This window comes from Heliconius melpomene, chromosome 5 (genome assembly GCF_056956725.1).
Source record: "Heliconius melpomene rosina isolate 202511_hmr_F chromosome 5, ASM5695672v1, whole genome shotgun sequence".
In the NCBI taxonomy this organism is placed as follows: Eukaryota; Metazoa; Arthropoda; class Insecta; order Lepidoptera; family Nymphalidae; genus Heliconius; species Heliconius melpomene.
In genome coordinates this window covers 3,052,081-3,071,543 of record NC_140393.1, presented here as the reverse complement: position 1 = coordinate 3,071,543, position 19,463 = coordinate 3,052,081, and the positions used below count along the sequence as shown (strand labels likewise).

General features: G+C 34.7%; 1 protein-coding gene across 1 annotated transcript in view; it reads right to left on the bottom strand.

The window, feature by feature from the left end:
* Window positions 1–11,732: 11,732 nt before the first annotated feature.
* Window positions 11,733–19,463, bottom strand: part of LOC146538909 (neuropeptide CCHamide-2 receptor-like) — a 52,710-nt gene continuing 44,979 nt past the window's right edge. The window contains exons 7-8 of the mRNA XM_085185678.1: window positions 15,190–15,372; window positions 11,733–14,533 (exon numbers count right to left, since the gene is read on the bottom strand). Of these exons, the coding sequence (XP_085041804.1) occupies window positions 14,371–14,533; window positions 15,190–15,372 (346 nt within the window). The 3' untranslated portion in view covers window positions 11,733–14,370. The remainder of the gene's footprint in view (window positions 14,534–15,189; window positions 15,373–19,463) is intronic.

Below are 19,463 nucleotides of genomic sequence, written 5' to 3'. Positions count from 1 at the left end.
CCATTATGTTTATTTAGATGTAGAGAAAGGCTCGCGTCGCGTTGAACCTTTCATAACTCGAAACCAATGCGTCGAAAATTCGGCCAAAAGTTTGGAAACGGATCTTAAACAAAAATTAAACAACATTTAAATACAGGCATATTAAATATGAATAGTATGTATAAAATTTTATTAAAAATCGTTTTAAGTCTTTCTTAATTATAATATTTCATTGCTAATTTTACATTACAAATTAAAATACATAATAGCGTGGAGACCGTCGCGTCGTGGCAAAGAGGCAGAAGAGCGTGAGACTGTAACGCGGCGGTTTTGGGTTCGATGTCCACCAGGTGGAGTAAATTGTTCTTTATTAATATTTTTATTTTGATGCCCATCAAGGCAAAAGCGTGGCGTTGAGTTCAACACATACACACTCGCAACGCCTGGAAAAATTTGGCGAAATGGGGAACGGAGTGTTTTGACACTAGGTTCCCTCTGCCTACCCTGCTCTAGGCAGGGTGCGGCGTAATACTGATTTAATTTGGTTTATATAACTGAGAAATCCAAAGTAGTCTAAAGCTAGTAACACTTCATTCCTAGAATGCATTTCGAATGTGGTATTAGTAAGAACATTTCAAATTTAGTTTGGTTGAGAAAGGAGACTTGTCTCCTTACTTACCACCACCACCCACACTTAGATAGGACATCAGGCTCTTGTCACAGTGAATACAGAGAATAGAATATACTCGTACATTAAAATAATTTCAGTTTATAAATTAATTAATTAATTAACACGCTTCAAGAATTCAGAGGACCCTGCTACGTGCGTGATACAGCGTGAAACTGAAGAAATAAAGTAATCTAACCTGCAGTTTATATAATTATTACCACTGATTTATTAAAGCAATAAATGTTATACAAGTAGCTATTTTATAGCATTTATATATATATATATATATATATATATTTATTAATTCGGGCAAGCATCTTATTACTAAGATAAACATATCAGTACTTGGTAATGTAAAGGTAATCCCAGAAGCATTATTTAACTCTAAATAATTTTATGTCCATACTAAAACTGATTCTGGTCGATGATATTTCTCTTGAGATCATTTTACTGAATCCTGTTTCTTGTTAAGATTTAACGTATTTAGGGGTATTTGAATGATATAAATTTAGATTTGTTTGTTTTAAATAAAACTTCAAAGCTAGGAAGTTTAATTATTAGCTGATTATACAGTACTTAGAGGTTAGGCAGTCGTGGCGCAGCGGCACAAGGGTGTGACTGTATCGCGACGGTTTTGGGTTCGATCCCCACTCGAGAAAGTAAAATATATATATACGTTTATATTTCCATTTCTTCGCTCTGGTGTCGAGGCAAAGCGCGGCGTTAAGTTCTGCCACTCAACACGCAATGCCTCCAGAATTCGGCAGAAAGTTGGGAACGGAGTGTCTTAGCACTAGGTTCCCTCTGCCTACCCTGCTGTGTGGGGGATACAGCGTGAAGGTCGTGGATTCGATTCCCACTCGAGAAAATTAAATATTAATTATTTTCATTTCGTCATTAAGGTGTCGAAGTAAAACGAGGCGTTAAGTTCCGCCACTCACCACGCAACGCCCCCAGAATTCAATGGAAATTGTGAACTACCTGAACGGGTGACGGAATTATTACAATAGATTAAAATTTCAACATTCTTTGTAACATTCAATATCAAAAGTCCAATATGTATTTTCCTGTCCTTCAAATTGAATCATTGGGTTATTTGATAAGCAAATAAAAGAATGAAGACGCTGAAATATGCTAGTATAAATATTTATTTTAAAAGTCATTCTTCTTACTTGTGAAATCAGTGTATTGTTTTATACGACTCTGTGTTATCGTTTGGTTAGCATTTACATTTTTTGTATTGACATAATTAATTATCAGATACTAAATTACAAGAAAGAACAAGTTTAGAGCAAGTTCACATGACAAGCGTTTAACGCGCGTAAAACTTTTGCTCACGTAGAACGCGCGTTGCCGCAACCGACAAACTTCAGTAGAGTTTTTACATTTGTCTACGATGGACAGAGACAGTTTTAACGGTAATTTTATACCGATAGCAGAAACAAGACAGAAGACAGAGATAATTTTGCCATTTTTGATAATTCTTGTAGAAGGTAGATAAAAACCTTTCGATATAGCGATGTACGGCTATAATGGAAACTTGGGAAACCAATGACTACAAAACGAGCGTGGCTTTGAGGCCGGTTGTGGCGCAAGGGTACAAGTGTGTGCCTGTAAACGCAACTGATTGTGGGTTCGATCCCCACTTGAATAAATATTTATTTTAAATTTATTTTTTTATTTAATCCCTCTGCTGCGGGAGGCAAAGCGTGGCGTTGAATCCCACCACTCGACGCACAATGCGTCCAGAATTTGGCGGAAAGTGGGGAACGGAGTGTTTTAACACTAGGATCCCTCTTTCAACTCTTCTGTGTGCGGGATACAGCGTGAACCTGATAAAAAAAGTAACTTACGCCAATTGGTACATCGAAACTACAAATATTACATAAGTATATTTAAAGAAAAATCTTAAATATTTATTTTATAACTGTGTAAATCAACTTCTCATACTTAGAAGAACATCGTTTGTACTACTATAAATGGATATGACAGGTTACGAGATTGTACCAAATTTAATACTCATCTCTTTGAACTTGCCAACTCTTAAGTCAAGTCTTGCAAGCCTTGACGTATGAGACTAATATTTTCATATACATATTGTACGGGATGCCGTACGAGTGTTTATAAATAAAACAGTTTTCTATGATAAATATATAATATTAATGCATCTAAAAGTAGAATGAATTAAATGCAAAAATGTATTGAGCCACGCGCGGTACTCTTAATGACCGAAAGCGATGAACTAACGTATTATAATTAAAATATTGGAATTGCGTAATTTAGGTCATATTAAAGAAATGCTAAGCTAAGCGCTACATGTACGCGCTTGCTCGTACATATTCCCGGGCGGGAAAGATGAGGGTTAGTAGAAGAGATGAGATGCTGCGATGATAACAAGGTGATTATTACAAAATTGCTTAACTACCATGAACCCCGTGATTAGTAATAATGATTACAAGATGATTACATTTTTTCCTTAACATATAACTTATACTAGAGAAGTGTTCAAATATCCCTCGGGAACACTAAATCTAGGTGTCTCTTTCACTAATACACTTGCACTTATATTGCTAACATCTACCACTTCACTACACTGAACTGGTTGCACTGTAGACTGAGTCGGCGCGGGCGCCTCTTGGGTCGGGGCCGCCTGTGGCCCTCGCTCCAGCGCCCATTGCGCTCGCCTTCTGCTGCAATAGTACACCCATACTGCTCCCCCGAGGCCCACTAAAGCGAATAATATGTATATCGCTGCATAGTGGTGAACGTCGTGAAAAGACATTTCTGCTAAGGGTTCGGTATGTTTCATTAATTCAATATTTCTTTGAATATCTTGAAGCTGAACGGTGTAGTTACGAGATAAGTCAGAGATATCATTTGTAGAAGCACTCGGTAAGGAGATGTTTATTATATGATTAATCTGTGATATTTTGATTGGTGGTATGATAGAGGATATATTGACTTTGCTCTCCCTTTGACTATGTGAGACAGAAAGGAACTCAGAAAACTTGATAGTACATCCTCCATCGACGGTGAAAAATCCAGAATTAATTAATTGTAGTGGCGTAATTTGATCGTCACATACAAGTCTCATATGACAAGGTTCACAACAAAAGAAGATATATTTGTTTAGGCTGCTCAACTCCAGCCATCTGTTCTTGCAAGTGGAAATTATTGTTTTGCATTTTCTTTCCTTTGGCATCGTTTTACAAAAACTATATTCATCTTTAATAACACGAATAGATTTTCTAAGGTGGCATAATATTACCTCAGAGTTTCTCTGTAAGCATAATTTTAAATCCCATTCCGTAAGCTGTAAGAAAGAGTCATGCTTCAGATTGACGGCCACGTAGTCGGCCACCGGCACCACAACTACCTCATTGTTGGTATCTACGCGGTGCGGTATGGGGAAAATTTTTAATATTTCATAAACGTTGTCATCCATTAGGGGAATCATTATCTCAAATATAATAAATCTGCCAGTCACCTTTGTACGAACTTGCAATAAATTATAAATTTCTGATAGACTTTCAGACGTTTTAATCGGCAGCGACAATTCCTTAGGAAGCTGCTCGGAGATAACTACCAGTTCGTGCCTCAGTTGGTCGGGTGTGAGAAGATGAAAGTTAAATTTCCCATTATAAATATTAGTTACAGCATCTAGAAGTGTTTTCTGAATATTATTGAGGCTAAATATTAAGTTATTTGTTATCATAGAAGTTGCCAAAAAGTCATTAACGAGTGACGTATTTTGAATTTCTATGTTTACTTGATTAATGGCTCCTTCTATGGCGTTCAGTTTCTTATGAATTAACTTATGATTTTCATCGATGACTTTCTCAGTGCGTTTTAGTAGATTAAACTCTGCTTCTACCACGGACGTCTGATTCTTCCATAGCAGAGCTAAGTGATTTTGATTTTTTCTTATTAGGTCTATGTCGCTCTCATATTTTTGGGCGAAACTGTCATCTAAAACCCCAAACAAGCTGTTTGCAATATATCCGACACCATTTATAAGTCCGCGCTTGTGACGTACGTTATTGTTTACATTGTGCGTCATTAACAGGTTGGTGTAGTATTGCAGTTCGCTCACCTCATGCCGTAGCTGCAATAAGACGCCGTCGCAATGTGATCCTGATTGTATTTTTTCACAAATATTCTCCAGGTACTTTATGTATTTCCCAAGAGCCTTAATGCCTTCTGAATACGGTTGAGTATCGTAATACACTACCAACCGCCAGTCGTCTCTAATTATTTGCATGTCTTTAATATGGTCGAAATAAATACTATTGTTACTTGGTAAGGGATTTATATTATAAAAGGACTGACCTAGTGGTATATTTATAAAAAATAATAATAAAGAAAGTGCTACTGAGGCAAAGCTAACGGTTTTATTTTTTGTTACAGATTTAATAGAATTTTGTTCTTTATTTACGGGAAGCCTACCTAATTTTATAACTGGCCTTTTCATGAACCCGTTTTTGGTTTTAAGCGTCACGACTCTTACGTAGCCGTCACTGCCGGGGTGTAGCTCTACTACGCGACCTAAGGCCCATTTCCCCGGCGGGAGATTGTCTTCCTTAATGATGACAATATCGTCTATTTTTATATTAGATTTAGGCTCCCTCCATTTACTACGAGCGGTAAGGGAAGATAAATATTCCTGGCGCCACCTATTCCATATATCATTCAATATTTTTTGGTTGAGATGCCACCTAGTTCTAAGGTCTGTCTCTGTGTCATATAAAGTTAGAATAGGACCGCTACTTAAAAAGTGTGAGGGAGTTAAAAAATTCAAATCATCAGGGTCTTCGGTTAAGGGGCAGAGCGGGCGCGAGTTCAAACATCCCTCTAATTGAGCGAGCAGTGTAGTGAACTCTTCGAACGTCAAGTTTTGTTCACCAATAACTCTTTTCAGATGGTGTTTCAGAGACTTAACTGCAGCCTCCCACAGTCCACCTGCGGATGGCCAAGAGGGGCAATTATGATGCCATTCGATACCCATATCTACAATTTCAACCTTAAATTCTTGACTTTCTTGAAGCTCTGTCAACTGTTGTCTTAATACGTTATTTGCTCCAATGAAATTTTTTCCTTGATCACTGTATATGTGACCCGGAACGCCTCTTCTGGCTATCATCCTGCGCAACGCCGCAATGAAAGCAGGCGTTGATAAGTCAGAGACGAGTTCCAAGTGTACAGCCTTGGTCGCCATACACACAAACACTGCTATATATCCCTTCGTGGTCTTAATACCACGACCCTTGCTGGATTTGACGTTTACGTGCCCAGTGTAATCAATACCGCAATGAAAGAATGGGCGTGACGGGTTTGTGCGCGCCGAGGGCAAATCTCCCATTATCTGTTGCTGAAGGTCAGGACTATGCCGCCTACACTTAACGCACATGCGAAGCCGCTTCTTCGTAGCGTTATTGCCACCTATAAGCCAGTATTTGCGCCGAATTATCGCGGTTGTTAGTCGCGCACCCCCATGGTAAGTAAGCTCATGTGCTTGGTCGATAATGAGTTCCGCTAATCTCGTGTTACAGGGTATGATGGCAGGATGCTTCATCTCAGGATCGATGTTCGCATGCCTAAGCCTGCCGCCGACTCGTAAGATGTCGTTTTCATCTATTATAGGATTTAAACTAAATATTTTGCTATCTCTGCTCACAGCTTTTCCTATCTTTAGACTATGTATTTCTTGTGAAAAGCTTTCAATCTGACAATTTTTTATAATTAAATTCCTAGCCCTATTTACCTCTAGTATGCTTAAATAACTTTGTTTTTTATTTTTTGTAGTGAATCTTAATATCCACGCCAAAATTCTTATAGCTTTAGTCAGTGAAGTTTGCTTTTCAATTATTTGCTTAATAATTTCGCTACCGCTTAATAAAACATTAACTTGCTTATTAGTTTTTATGTCTTGATTTGTAATATATTTTTGTTTATTTTCCTTTTCAGGTATGTAGGTTGGTAGCCATGCCGGTCCATGCCACCATAAGTTATGTTCTCGAAGTTGAGAGGCCATAAGTCCTCGGCTCGCGCAGTCAGCTGGGTTCTCTTTAGATGCTACATATCGCCAAGAGGTAGCCGGCATCGACTCTGTGATTTGTTTCACACGGTTCGCCACGAAAGGCTTCCATCTGTCGACCTGGCCGTAGAGCCAGCCTAGGACGACCATCGAGTCCACCCAACCATGAACGGTGATATTATAGTGGACGAGGCATTTTCTAATTTTTGCCATTAATTTTGACAGTAATACTGCGCCACACAGTTCTAACCGAGGCAGTGAGCATTTTTGACTTAGTGGCACTAATTTTGTTTTCCCTGCCACTAAAACTACTGTGGAATTATTATAACGTGTTATCTTACAAAATACGACAGAACTGTAAGCTTTAGTACTTGCATCACAAAAGCCATGCAGTTCTATGATATCACCCTCGTGACTTTGCAGCCACCTTGGTACTTGACACTGGCTTATTGAATCGATATCTTGTTTAATTTTGTACCATTCTTCAGCTATGTGTTGTGGTACCAGTTGATCCCATGCAAGATCTTCCCTCCAAACGTCTTGAAACAATATCTTAAGCTTTGTAGTGAGAGGAGAGAGCCAACCTAGCGGATCAAAGATCTTAGATATCTCCGATAAAAGCGTTCTTTTCGTAAGCTTGGATGTTGTAAGTAGTTGCGACTGAAATGTAAAGTTATCGGTCTGCGGGTCCCACCCAAGCCCTAAGGTCTTCGTTGACTCCACTTGCTTGAAGTCGAAGAGATTTTGTGGTTGAATAGGTACGTTGACGTGCTTAAGTAGCTCAGGCGAGTTTGATTTCCATTTTCTTAAGTGAAAACCACCCTTCTTCAATAATTTATTCATATCTGTTTGTAGCTGTTTGGCAGCTTGAAGCGAGTGGGCCCCATGAATGAGGTCATCCATGTAAAAGGATTCCTCTAGTACGCTAGGCGCTAAACTATCTTGAAAGTTCGGCCTCTCGTCGTGAGCTAATCGTTTAAGCGTCATCATTGCAAGGAATGGAGCCGCTTTAGTTCCATATGAAATCGTAGCTAAGTGATATTCAAGTAACTTTTTATTTGGATTATCTCTCCACAGAATCATTTGCAAATTCTGATCTTTATTACTAACCCATATTTGCCTAAACATCTTTTCAATATCGGCAGTAAATGCATATTTAAATTGTCGCCACTTAAGAATAAGATCCATTAAATCTTGTGGAAGATTCGGTCCCCGCAACATAACGTCATTTAAACTTAAGCCTGATGACGTTTTACTCGATGCATTAAATACAACGCGTAATTTTGTTGTCGTCGAATCGTTTCGGGTGACACAATGGTGAGGTAAATAACATCTAAGGAATGCTTTACGGTCAACAGCCGCGGGTGTCATATGTCCGAGCGACAAATATTCTTGAATGAATTGCGAATAATCATTTTTAATTGATGTATTTAATTGAAGTTTTCTTTCTAAATTATAAAATTGAGCTATTGCCTTTGGTTTAGAATTCCCTAATTTTTCCTGGTACTCGGGTTTCAGTGGCAACCTGACTTCGTAGCGCCCGTCATCTCGCCTTTTTGTAGTTGACTGGTACAATTCCATACACCCTTTGTCTTCCAAAGATAAGTCAGACTTTTCCGAAAGGTCCTCAATTTCCCAAAATTTTGGTATTTCTTCGAGGTTATGTAAAACTACATTGCAATGAAAAGTTTTTGTATTGCCACTCAAAATCCAACCAAGTTGCGTTTGTTGAGCGGTCGGTAAGGTCGAATTTACCCTGCATATTCCATCCATAATAACAATAGAATATATATCTGCGCCTAATAAAATATCTACCGGGCGACTTTTATAGAACTCCGGGTCCGCCAGTGTAATGTGATCCAGGTATGACCAGTTCGATTTTTCTAATGTACAACTGGGTAAGTTTTTAATAAGCTGTTTCATTATTAGCGCGTCGGTTTCAAAGGAAAAATCGCTTACTAAAGATGAACAATGTAGTGTGACCATACCCTTACTATTGCTTTCCTTATCGCCGACACCTGAAATAACCCCCTTACACCGTTGCCGCGGGATTTTCAGGGTCTGTGCTGCGTGCTCTGTAATAATACTAGTTTGTGAGCCCTGGTCTAGCAGTGCCCGCAAGATACAGAAAGAACCATTAGCGGCTTGCACCTTTAACATTGTAGTAGGGAGTAGGATCTCGTTTGGATCCTCCTGAACTGACACGTGTGAGTTACGTGGAAGTTGTTTTTCTGCGCTGGCATTTTCCCTTGTATAAGCAGAGTTGCCCCCGCGCACGCCCGTGCCCTCACCGCTATGACCGACTTCCGTCGATGCGCGCGTGTATTGCGATTGCATAAATGCTTCATGTAGAAGTCGATTGTGTGCCTTATTGCACTCGCGACAAGCTTTATTTGACTTACATTGCTTACCCTGATGATTCGATAAACAACTTATACATAAATTTAATTTATTTGCAGTTTTTAGCCTATCGCTAGGTAGCATCTCTAGAAATTTCTGACAGTAATAGATTCCGTGATCATTATTGCGACACAATGAACACCTATATATTGACATGATATTACTTTTATTATTGAGAACTGGTGAAATTACTTTACTATTATTTAAGGATGTTTTATGATAATACGATTTGTTAAGCTGAGTACTAGGATATTGATTTTTATTACTGACGATATTTTTGTGCATAGCGTTGTCTTGTTTCCTATGCGACGACTCTAATGAAATAAATTTAGCTTCTAAATACTGCAAATATTCTTTAAGGGATGGCAATTCGCGCGGGTTATTTACCGTTTGCATATAATCTGTATAAGATGCGGTATCTAATTTTTGAGTTAATAAATATACAATTATAGGGTCCCAGGAACTAATGTCCACCCCTAAATTTTTTATTGCATTGAGACATTCTTGTGTTGTGTCATGCATTTTTTTAATTTGAGCGACTGACTGTTGTTGCATTATAGGCATACTCATGAGCGTGTTCAAATATGATTGAAAAATAAGTCTTTTGTTATTGTATCTTTGATTTAATATCTCCCAGCAAACTATATAATTATCTGCTGTTATATTTAAATGTTGGATGAGTCTCTCAGCTTCTCCTCTTACTTTGGACTTGAGATACTGCATCTTCTGTGCGTCAGACATGGCATTATTTTTATGGATACTCTCACTGAACCAGTCCTTGAATGAAACCCAGTTATTATAGTTTCCGCTAAACGCAGGAATTTCCAACTGAGGGGTGGATTTTACAATATGGGCTACGGACCATATCTTTTTATTAATGGCCTTTTTGACGGCCTGGTACTTATTTTCATACGCTAAGAATGTACTCTCGTACTCCTCGTTCGATCCGTTCAGCTCGCCATCTAGCTCCCAGTGCAGGGTGTCGATAACGGACCAGCGGGACTGAATCGTGCGAAGCAGATCTTCTAACTCCCATCTCTCGCTTATTAAATCTAAAGTTATACCTTCCACTGTCCGATGGAAGGCCTTGAAATTACTTTGCTGCTTTCTCAGCATGTCCACGGTTTTGCTATCCGTATATGAGTGTTGTAGAGCAGCCCTACTGCTGCTCGGTTGTGGATTAGACTCTTGTGTTTTCAGTGGGAAAGTGGGAGGTTTACCGAGGGGAGATTGTGGTTTCTCTCCAGTTGTAATGTCACAGCTCTGGATATGAATCTTAATAATATCATACCTCTCTTTCATCCTCTCCAGATCCTTAGCAATAGCATCACGAGTGTGAATCTCTAACTCCTTATTCGATAGTCTCGTAAAGTTAGTCTCATACTCGAACCAATAGCTTTCTAGAAGGTCCAACCTCTTTTTTATGTACTCGGGAGTCCTTCTACTTGCGCCGTCTTTCTTAAAATTTGTATATACATTTTCTATGGCCGATGCCAGCTGCTTTTGGTTAGCCAAAATATCAGCCACCGACGACATCGTTGAGAGAAATAATATAAACTAAATGGACAGATCTTACTTGAAATCTGCGCCTGAATCCTTGGTGTTCAGGCGATTCTCACTGGAACTCTTAATGTCACAGCAAGGGTCGAATACTACTCACTATTCTTCTTGATCGAACAGTACACGTAGTACACGAAAGTCACTTATAGTTAATGCACTGTGTCTCTACAGGTACACCGGTACACGGAACCGCACACACGCGGATGTACAAGGGTTCCGTTTTTCTATAGGCTCGAAGGACCAATATGTACGGGATGCCGTACGAGTGTTTATAAATAAAACAGTTTTCTATGATAAATATATAATATTAATGCATCTAAAAGTAGAATGAATTAAATGCAAAAATGTATTGAGCCACGCGCGGTACTCTTAATGACCGAAAGCGATGAACTAACGTATTATAATTAAAATATTGGAATTGCGTAATTTAGGTCATATTAAAGAAATGCTAAGCTAAGCGCTACATGTACGCGCTTGCTCGTACACATATTATAAATAATATTACGTTTTTTTATGTTACTTATGTTTTTATATGTAATTGATTTAAATAAAATTGATATATTTATTTTATTTAAAATTATATTTTAATTTCATCGCTCTGGTGTCGAGGCAAAGCGCGGCGTGGAGTTCCACCTCACTACACGCAATGCCTTCAGAATTCGGCGGAAAATGGGGAACAGAGTGTCTTAACACTGGCTTCCCTCCATAGAGGGGATATTCTTCCTTACATTGAGAGGATTTATTAATAATGAAGGTAAAACGAATACGAGAAAATCAACCATTTCTGACATGGTATGACAGTGTTTCGCCGTAAGGGCTACCGCTCCTAAGATCTTTTATTATTTTTATATAAAAGTCCTGTCTAGTTTATGCACTCTATCTTATCAGTTTTTAGAATAAGCATCTATCTATAAGCAGTCAGGCAGTCAAGGCATTTGAGGTCAGTCGTGCCGCAGGGGCAAGAGCGTGTGACTCTAATTGCGACAGGTTCAATTCCTACTCGAGGAAATGAAATATTTAGTTTTGGATAAATTTCAGATATTAAAACTGTACACATTGGAAGGAAGATATTTGAAATAATAATATAACTCTCATTTTAATGATTTTTATTATAAAATAACATTTACATTCATATACAGCAAAATAAATAATACGTCGATTTTTAAATAACTTAGCATATTTATACACATATATAGATATCTTAACACTTATTCGTATATGTAATTACAACAATGTTTAATTGGTGTATTTATAACGAAATAATTTGTGTATTTTTTTTATATTTAATTTAATTTAATGTAAGTGATGGAGTTTTGGGTTCGATTCTCACTCAAGTTAATTGGAACGCAGTCTCTTAACACTAGGTTCCCAAACTATCTTTGCTAACTCTGCTATGGGGGAAATATAGCGTGAAGTAAAAAAAATAAAATAATATTTAATTACTCTTTTCTTCTGTAAAAAACTATAGTAAGCTTATGAAAATAAACATGACCACTTTTGTCTTAGTTCATAAGCTTTAAATTTTAAAGTATCGCTGGACACACTAGAAAACTTTTATAAGCACTGTATTATAGAGGATTATGCTGATTATGCCTTTTTTCGCATTTTTAAATACAGAACTACCACTTATAATCTTATTATTATACTAAAGAATGGTAACTGAAATTTAATTATATTAAATCTCTAAGTTGAAGTCGTTATGGTGCAGAAGCATGAACTTTGAACTGTAAATAACGCTGTTTTGGATTCGATTCCCACTCAGGGAATGAGAAAAAAAAATATAATTTTATGCAATAGATGCAAAATTTTCTTTCATTTTAAAACACAATAATTATGTAAGAAAATATAAAAAAAATGCAAAACTGGCTTAATGAAATATGAACATCTAATGATTAATTTCAGCGTGAAACTCCAATAAGCTGGTATCTCCAAACCAAAATTACTTCAGTAAATTCCTCCTACCTTTGTAAAGTGCTATAGAGGTTTGACCTACGCCTTGGAATTTGACAAACTCCAGAAGGATATTTGGCATCATTATTCATTGTAACGCCTTTGAAGATATCGCTTTCATTTCATTACACTGTAGACACTTCATTAATATCATTTATTTCTGTTTCTAAGAATAACAATAGGATTTCTTACGAAGATTATGCTTATAAGTTAAAATATAATAGAAAATATATGAAAAGGAAAGATAAATTACAATAAAGAGATACCTTTTTAATATTTCATAACATATTTGTGAACTAAAATTGGAATGTAAGTATAATATAAAAGAAATATATTTATGATATATATAACATACATATCGTATTTGCTGGTTTTTTTAAAAGCAAAACAAAATGTTTTAAGCAATTTTTGCTTTAATGAATGCAATAATAAATGCTATCGAGTAAAAATATTTTTCTATATATTTCTATTACAATAGATAATACATATTTAAATCTTATGAGGCGGTTATGGCACAGTTGCGTTGTATCTGACTGTATAAAAGAAATTACTTACATTTCCGTCTAGTAAGTAAACATGGCGCGGCGTAGAGATCCGCCACTTAACATGCAATGCAATGACTCGAAAAGTAATTAGAAATTAGGGAACTGAGTGCGTTTACAATTGGTTCCCTCTGCCTACCATGCTTTTTGCGGGATACAGCGTGAAAATATTAAAAAAGTTTTATTTTGGGTAAGACAGATTTTGTGGCATAGGCATATAGCAAATAGGTTTTATTTAATTCTTAACTTTTAGAACACAAATGCCATACTTATATAAAATATAATTATTTACAGTTTACTTAATACAAGTTAAAATATTAACAACCATATACATCCTTCCTACTAATATTATAATTGTGAAAATTTGTGAAAATGGATGTTTGTTCAACTTTCACGCAAAAACTACTGAACGGATTTAGATGAAACTTTACAATAATACAACTTATATATGAGAAAAACACATAGGCCACAATTTATATAATTTTATATAATTTGTCTATAATATAACAATAAATATGTTATTGTTATAATCGCGGGCGAAGCCGCGCGTATGTCACTAGTATACCATATAGTGTGTGCATTCGTTAATTAAATACAATTAGAGTGCAAGTTTACAAAGAGTATGTACGTTGATTATTATTTACACAATTATAATAATTTAAACATTTATTAAATAACGAATAATAATTAATTAACTTAATCTTTGGTAATAATTGAGAGTATTAACATTTTATATATATTTTATTATAAATGTGTATGTAGGTAAGTTGGTTTGTTAGGCTTTCACGCCAATTTTATTTTAAATATTTACTAATAATAAATATATAACTTTATTTCTCTTTTCTATAATAATAGTAAGATTTATTACTTATTCTGATCTATTAAAGATTGTAACGTTTTTTTACTAAGCCTATTATAATATTAATAATATGTACATTTACATTTGTAATGTTATATGATATTTTTAAATGTCTTTTATACTAAACATCGCTAAGATCAGATAAAATTTATTTTTCATATTTATTACATTTAAATACATTTTCATAGAAAATTTTTATTACACATTCGGTGAAATATTTTCTTAATACCTACATATATGTTCATAGAATGTAAGAAAGTTTTTCATTAAGTTTAATAGTTGTAAGAAACAATATATATATATAAAAAAAAACTAATAAATTTATCTAGATATTTTGTAGATTTTTTGTATTAAAAAAAACAGAAAAAAATACAGTCTATCTTTCAATACATTTTTCGTTGACATCAGTTATAAAATCATTGGAATCTCTGATGGTCATGATGGTGACGCCGTCCGCGCTGTTCCTAGATATGATGTTGTTTTTCTTCTTTGTGTTGCCATAATCGTAGTTGGATATGACCACGCTTTCTGTTGGATTCCTATTTAAATTATGGAAATTGTATAATATACATTAGCTAATGTTAAATAAAAGAAGGTAAAGTTGAGGCAACAGGTGTGGGTTCGATTCTCACTCGGGGAATGATATATTTTGAACTTTCACTTCTTTGCTCTGGCAACAAGGCAATCCTTGTTTTCCATCAATCAAAACTTGCTTCCAGAATTCGGCTAAAAGTGAGGAACGGAAGTGTCTCCATGAAAACAGAGTGTCTTAACATTAGGTTCCTAGGTTCCTCTTCCTACCCTACTATATGCGGGGTACAGCGTGAAGTATAAAATTAAAAAAAAAAACACAAATAAAAAAAGTGATAAAAGTCCAACCAAGTCTTTCTAGAGAGTCATCTATTAGACTCGTCAAATTCTAAACTGAAAAACAAATTCTTATTTCACTAAATATTCTTACTTCACTACACACACATCTACAACTAAAATTATAAAAATGGTTATGTCCATGTAAAAATGAAATCGTAAAAATGTCAAATAACATTAAAATAAAATAGTAAAGACATTCTTGGACCACTTAAAAGAAACAGTTAACTGAAATTGATAAAGTATTTAAAACTTACTTATTTACTTACTGAACTACTTAATTTTAAATATATATTCATTTTTAAAAATATTGCTTTAAAAATCTTACCGATTGCATCGATGTCGCTGAGTGCTTCTAAAGGACGTTTCACATATAGCAGTTCTCGACAGCCTGGAACTACAGGACGGGTGTAATGCACCGCGACGGCAGCACAGGTAGCGGTTGAAGTGCTGTCTGAAGACGCCACTAACACAGTACAGGGCCACTGGGTTCACGCAGGAGTTGAGGAAACTAAACATATTTATGTAAGTTTATATTTCATACTTCTACCATTTACAAAAAAAAACAATTTTAGCCTGTGTTGATTTGGGTAGTCAAATATCATAAATAAAATATATATATTTATATATAACTAATACACATACAATACCGATTAATAATGCACGAATACCAGCTTCTAGGAACCCAAACATGGCGTAGCCATGTGGGCGTAGGCCTACTTAAACTTTTTGTAATATTATAGCCAAATTATACAAAAAGTTTACATATATTGTTGTATATATATGTTGTTCTCATATATGAGCTATATAACTATAGAGTTTTATCGAAATCCGTTCAGGAGTTTTTGCGTGAAAGTGGAACAGACATCCATCATCACAAACTTACTACATAGCATTTCGAAATAGCATAATGACGTCGTAACCCAGTGCCGTCCATTAAGGAATTAAACAAGATTATATAGCCCATTTAGTAGAACATTCAAAATATGAAAAGTATTATAAACTACGCCGATCATGGCGCAGTGATACAAGGATGTGTGCGACGATTATGGGTTCAAACCCCACTCGAGGGAATTAATTATTATTTATTAATATTCTCATTTCTTCCTCGAAAAAAATCGGCGGAAACGATGAACGGAGTGTTTTGTCACTCTACCTACCCTGCAGTATGCCGGTTAAAGCGTGAAGCTGATGATATTTAATTTTAATGTTAAACAGGATATTTTCAAGCTTTTAAAAAAGAGCTTCTTTAATATTTCAAATAAGATATTTTTAACTATAACTTCTGATCGTCATGTCAAATTCACGTACTACGCCACAATAACGATTTATTGTATAAAACTTTTAAAATAAGTCCCATATTGCATAGCTAAGCGGTCTGCCACTGGCTCGTCCATTTTATTCCATACAATCGACATTACAATTCACCGGTGAACAAAGGGAACATTCTAGCCACAACTCCGTGCCTTGGAGAGTAGAAATAAATAAAATATTTGAAATCTATGTATGAGGCTGTCTATACAATAAAATGTGGTAGGTATAAAGTTTTTTAATATAACATAGTTTTTAAAAAACATTTTTAACTGACTTTAAAAAAAGAGGTTCTCAATTCGTCGAAATCTTTTTTTATTAAAATGAATAACTTAATAAATAACTTTACCTTGCCACAGTGGAAAAATAAAAATAAATATCATATTTATATAAATATTTCATTCACCAAAATGTTGATCGAACTCACAACCACAGAGTGAACAATCACTAACCCCAGTCCACGTCGGCCTTGTTGGTAGAAAATAGATATAAATGAAATGAAAACATGTTTAGAAAATATTCCATCTATCAAGACCATTATCTGTTCCTAACTCTTCTTCCTGACAAGACAAAGGAAACCCTTTGATTACTTCGTAGTTCTACTGATTGTTAGCAAATTGGCGTAAATATTTTCATTGTAATAATACAATATTTATATATGACGCAACAAGTTGTGGATTCGATTTCCATTCGAGGAAATGAAATATTTAATATTTTCATTTTCGTTCAGAAATGCCTCCAGAATACGACGGAATGAATGTGAGGACCGGAGTGTTTTAACACTAGGCAGTGAAGCTGAAAATAATAATTATAGACATACAATATTTATATTTCACGATATCCTTAAAAATGCGATAGAATCCTTCAGAATATGCAATAGTGCCATTTGTAGGAAATACTTTTATTATTTTTCAGCACAAAGTAAACTTTTCAAGATTTTGCAAGTGTTTCATAAGAAGAAGGAAGTAAAATATTTTTTTTAGAAAATACCTGTATAAAATAGGGTTTGCATACTAGAATTATTATTATTGCAAGTTTAAAGTTTCCAAAACATAAACGAATTTTTGAATTAAACTTACTCGAAATCCAGATACTGGAATCCTATCTGGAAATTAATGAATATTCATAGTTTCACGCTATTCTGTCTTAAAATATTTTAAAACCGCGAAACTTCGCGTATACTTCAACGCTAGCTGATTTAATCTCGGCGATTGATGCGAGTTTTCTACCCTTGAGATGAAATGCAAATTATTCATAAATTTTCCCCTTCACATACATTTGTATTAGCTTTCGTAACATCAATTCTGAGATACCTAAAAGAGGCTTAGAGACAGAGTGTTTTTTTTTGTTTCAAATATTATAATTTTTCATAAGTTACAGATGACAGACGGACAACAAAGTGGTAAGGTTAGGGTTCAGTTTCTTCCTTTTGAAGTACGGAACCCTAAAAGTAAATATTTACTTATTTGCCCAATTTCTTTTTTAATATCAGATTATACGGTGGTATTTTATATCTTTCTTACAAATGAATCTAGGATTTGCGTAAATATCTTAATTTAATGTTTATACAGAAAATTGTATTTTCTTAAAAAAGGAACCTTTCCTAAATATGCCACTTGGAACGATGAACGAGTGCATCTATGAAATTCTAAGCAATTTCTTATACATACTAAGACTACTAAACACCTTTGCTTCACTATATCTATAACTAAATATATATCGGTAATGTTCGTCTGTGCACCGACAGATTCTATAAATAGAATCGATGGTCGATTCAAGTTGGGACATAAATTTATCTCAAACTGCTTCAATTTTAGTTTATTGGTTCACTTCAAGGTGGATATAATATATATGAATGTAATAATCAGGTATATATTTTTATTTTTTTATGTCCAGTATTATTTGTAACCGATTTCTGTAAAAGGAGGTTTTGAATTTAACTATACTGTTTTATATTAACAAAATTGTTATTATATTTCGATATATATTGGAACTAGTGGACCCGAACGCGGCTACGCCCGCTTGAACTATACGAATATTTATTAAATATATTTATGAAATTATTTTTAGTTTTCAATAGAGAGATGCGTTAAGCAAGCTCATTTTGGGTGACGTTTGCTAACAACAAACTTTCCAAATCGTTGCTTAGCAACGGTCGCATAGCGACGTTTGTTATTAACATGGCAGAATAAATTGCATGTCTAATTAATAAGTATTTTAATATATTGGTATATATCGATAATATTACAAATATGAGAAAAAAAAGTATCCTATGTTCATCCCGAGACCCTCAAGTAATCTCTATATGAGTATTTTATCACAATGAAGTTAGCGGTTTGGCCCTGATTGCGCAAAAGACAGACAGACAGACAGACAGAGTTACTTTCGAATTTATAATATAGGTATGGATATGCAACTACTACTAGCTAAAATTATCTTCTTATATTACATCAAAATCTCTTTTCAAGTTCATTACAGATTCATCCATTACGGAATACCAGCAAATTTATAAAAACCGATAAATATAATTAAAATAAATTTAAAATAGTTAATTCTTAAAAAACAAATGAGTATTTAATGTTTACGAAAGTGTAAAAAGCGATTATTTTCTAAACGGAGTTCAACTACCACCAGAGTTATTTAAATGCATGAGACCGATGAACAAAATTCAAAAACTTTAATTTCGAGGGTTGATTACCTTCTTTATGGACTGGGATTTCCAATTTTATTTAAAGTTTTGAAGCTGTCGATTTATAAATTTATTTATATTATGTATAATATAAATACATAGTAGATGGAATATTAGGGAATTTGATTACAAATGAAAATAGTATGAAACATCATACAACCATCATTTAAATGTATATAATGGTTTGTTGTATATATGTAGCTATATATATATATATATATATATATATATATATATATATATATATATATATATATATATATATGTATGTATGTATTTAGGTTTTGTATATATATATATACTAGCGGACGCGCGCAGTTTCACTTGCGTATTTAAGAGTGAATTCTAATAACCCATGAAACATGTGTTCAATGAAATATTTTTAAGAGTCGAAATTTAAAATTTTATAAAAATCGCTGGTGATTTAAAGATTTTTCCATACAAACTTTCAACCCCTTATTTACACCCTTAGGGGGTGAATTCTAGAAAACCATGAAACATATGTTCAATTAAATATTTTTAAAAGTCTAAATATCAAATTTTATAAAACTCGGTGGCGATTTAAGAATTTTCCCATACAAACTTTCAACCCCTTATTTGCA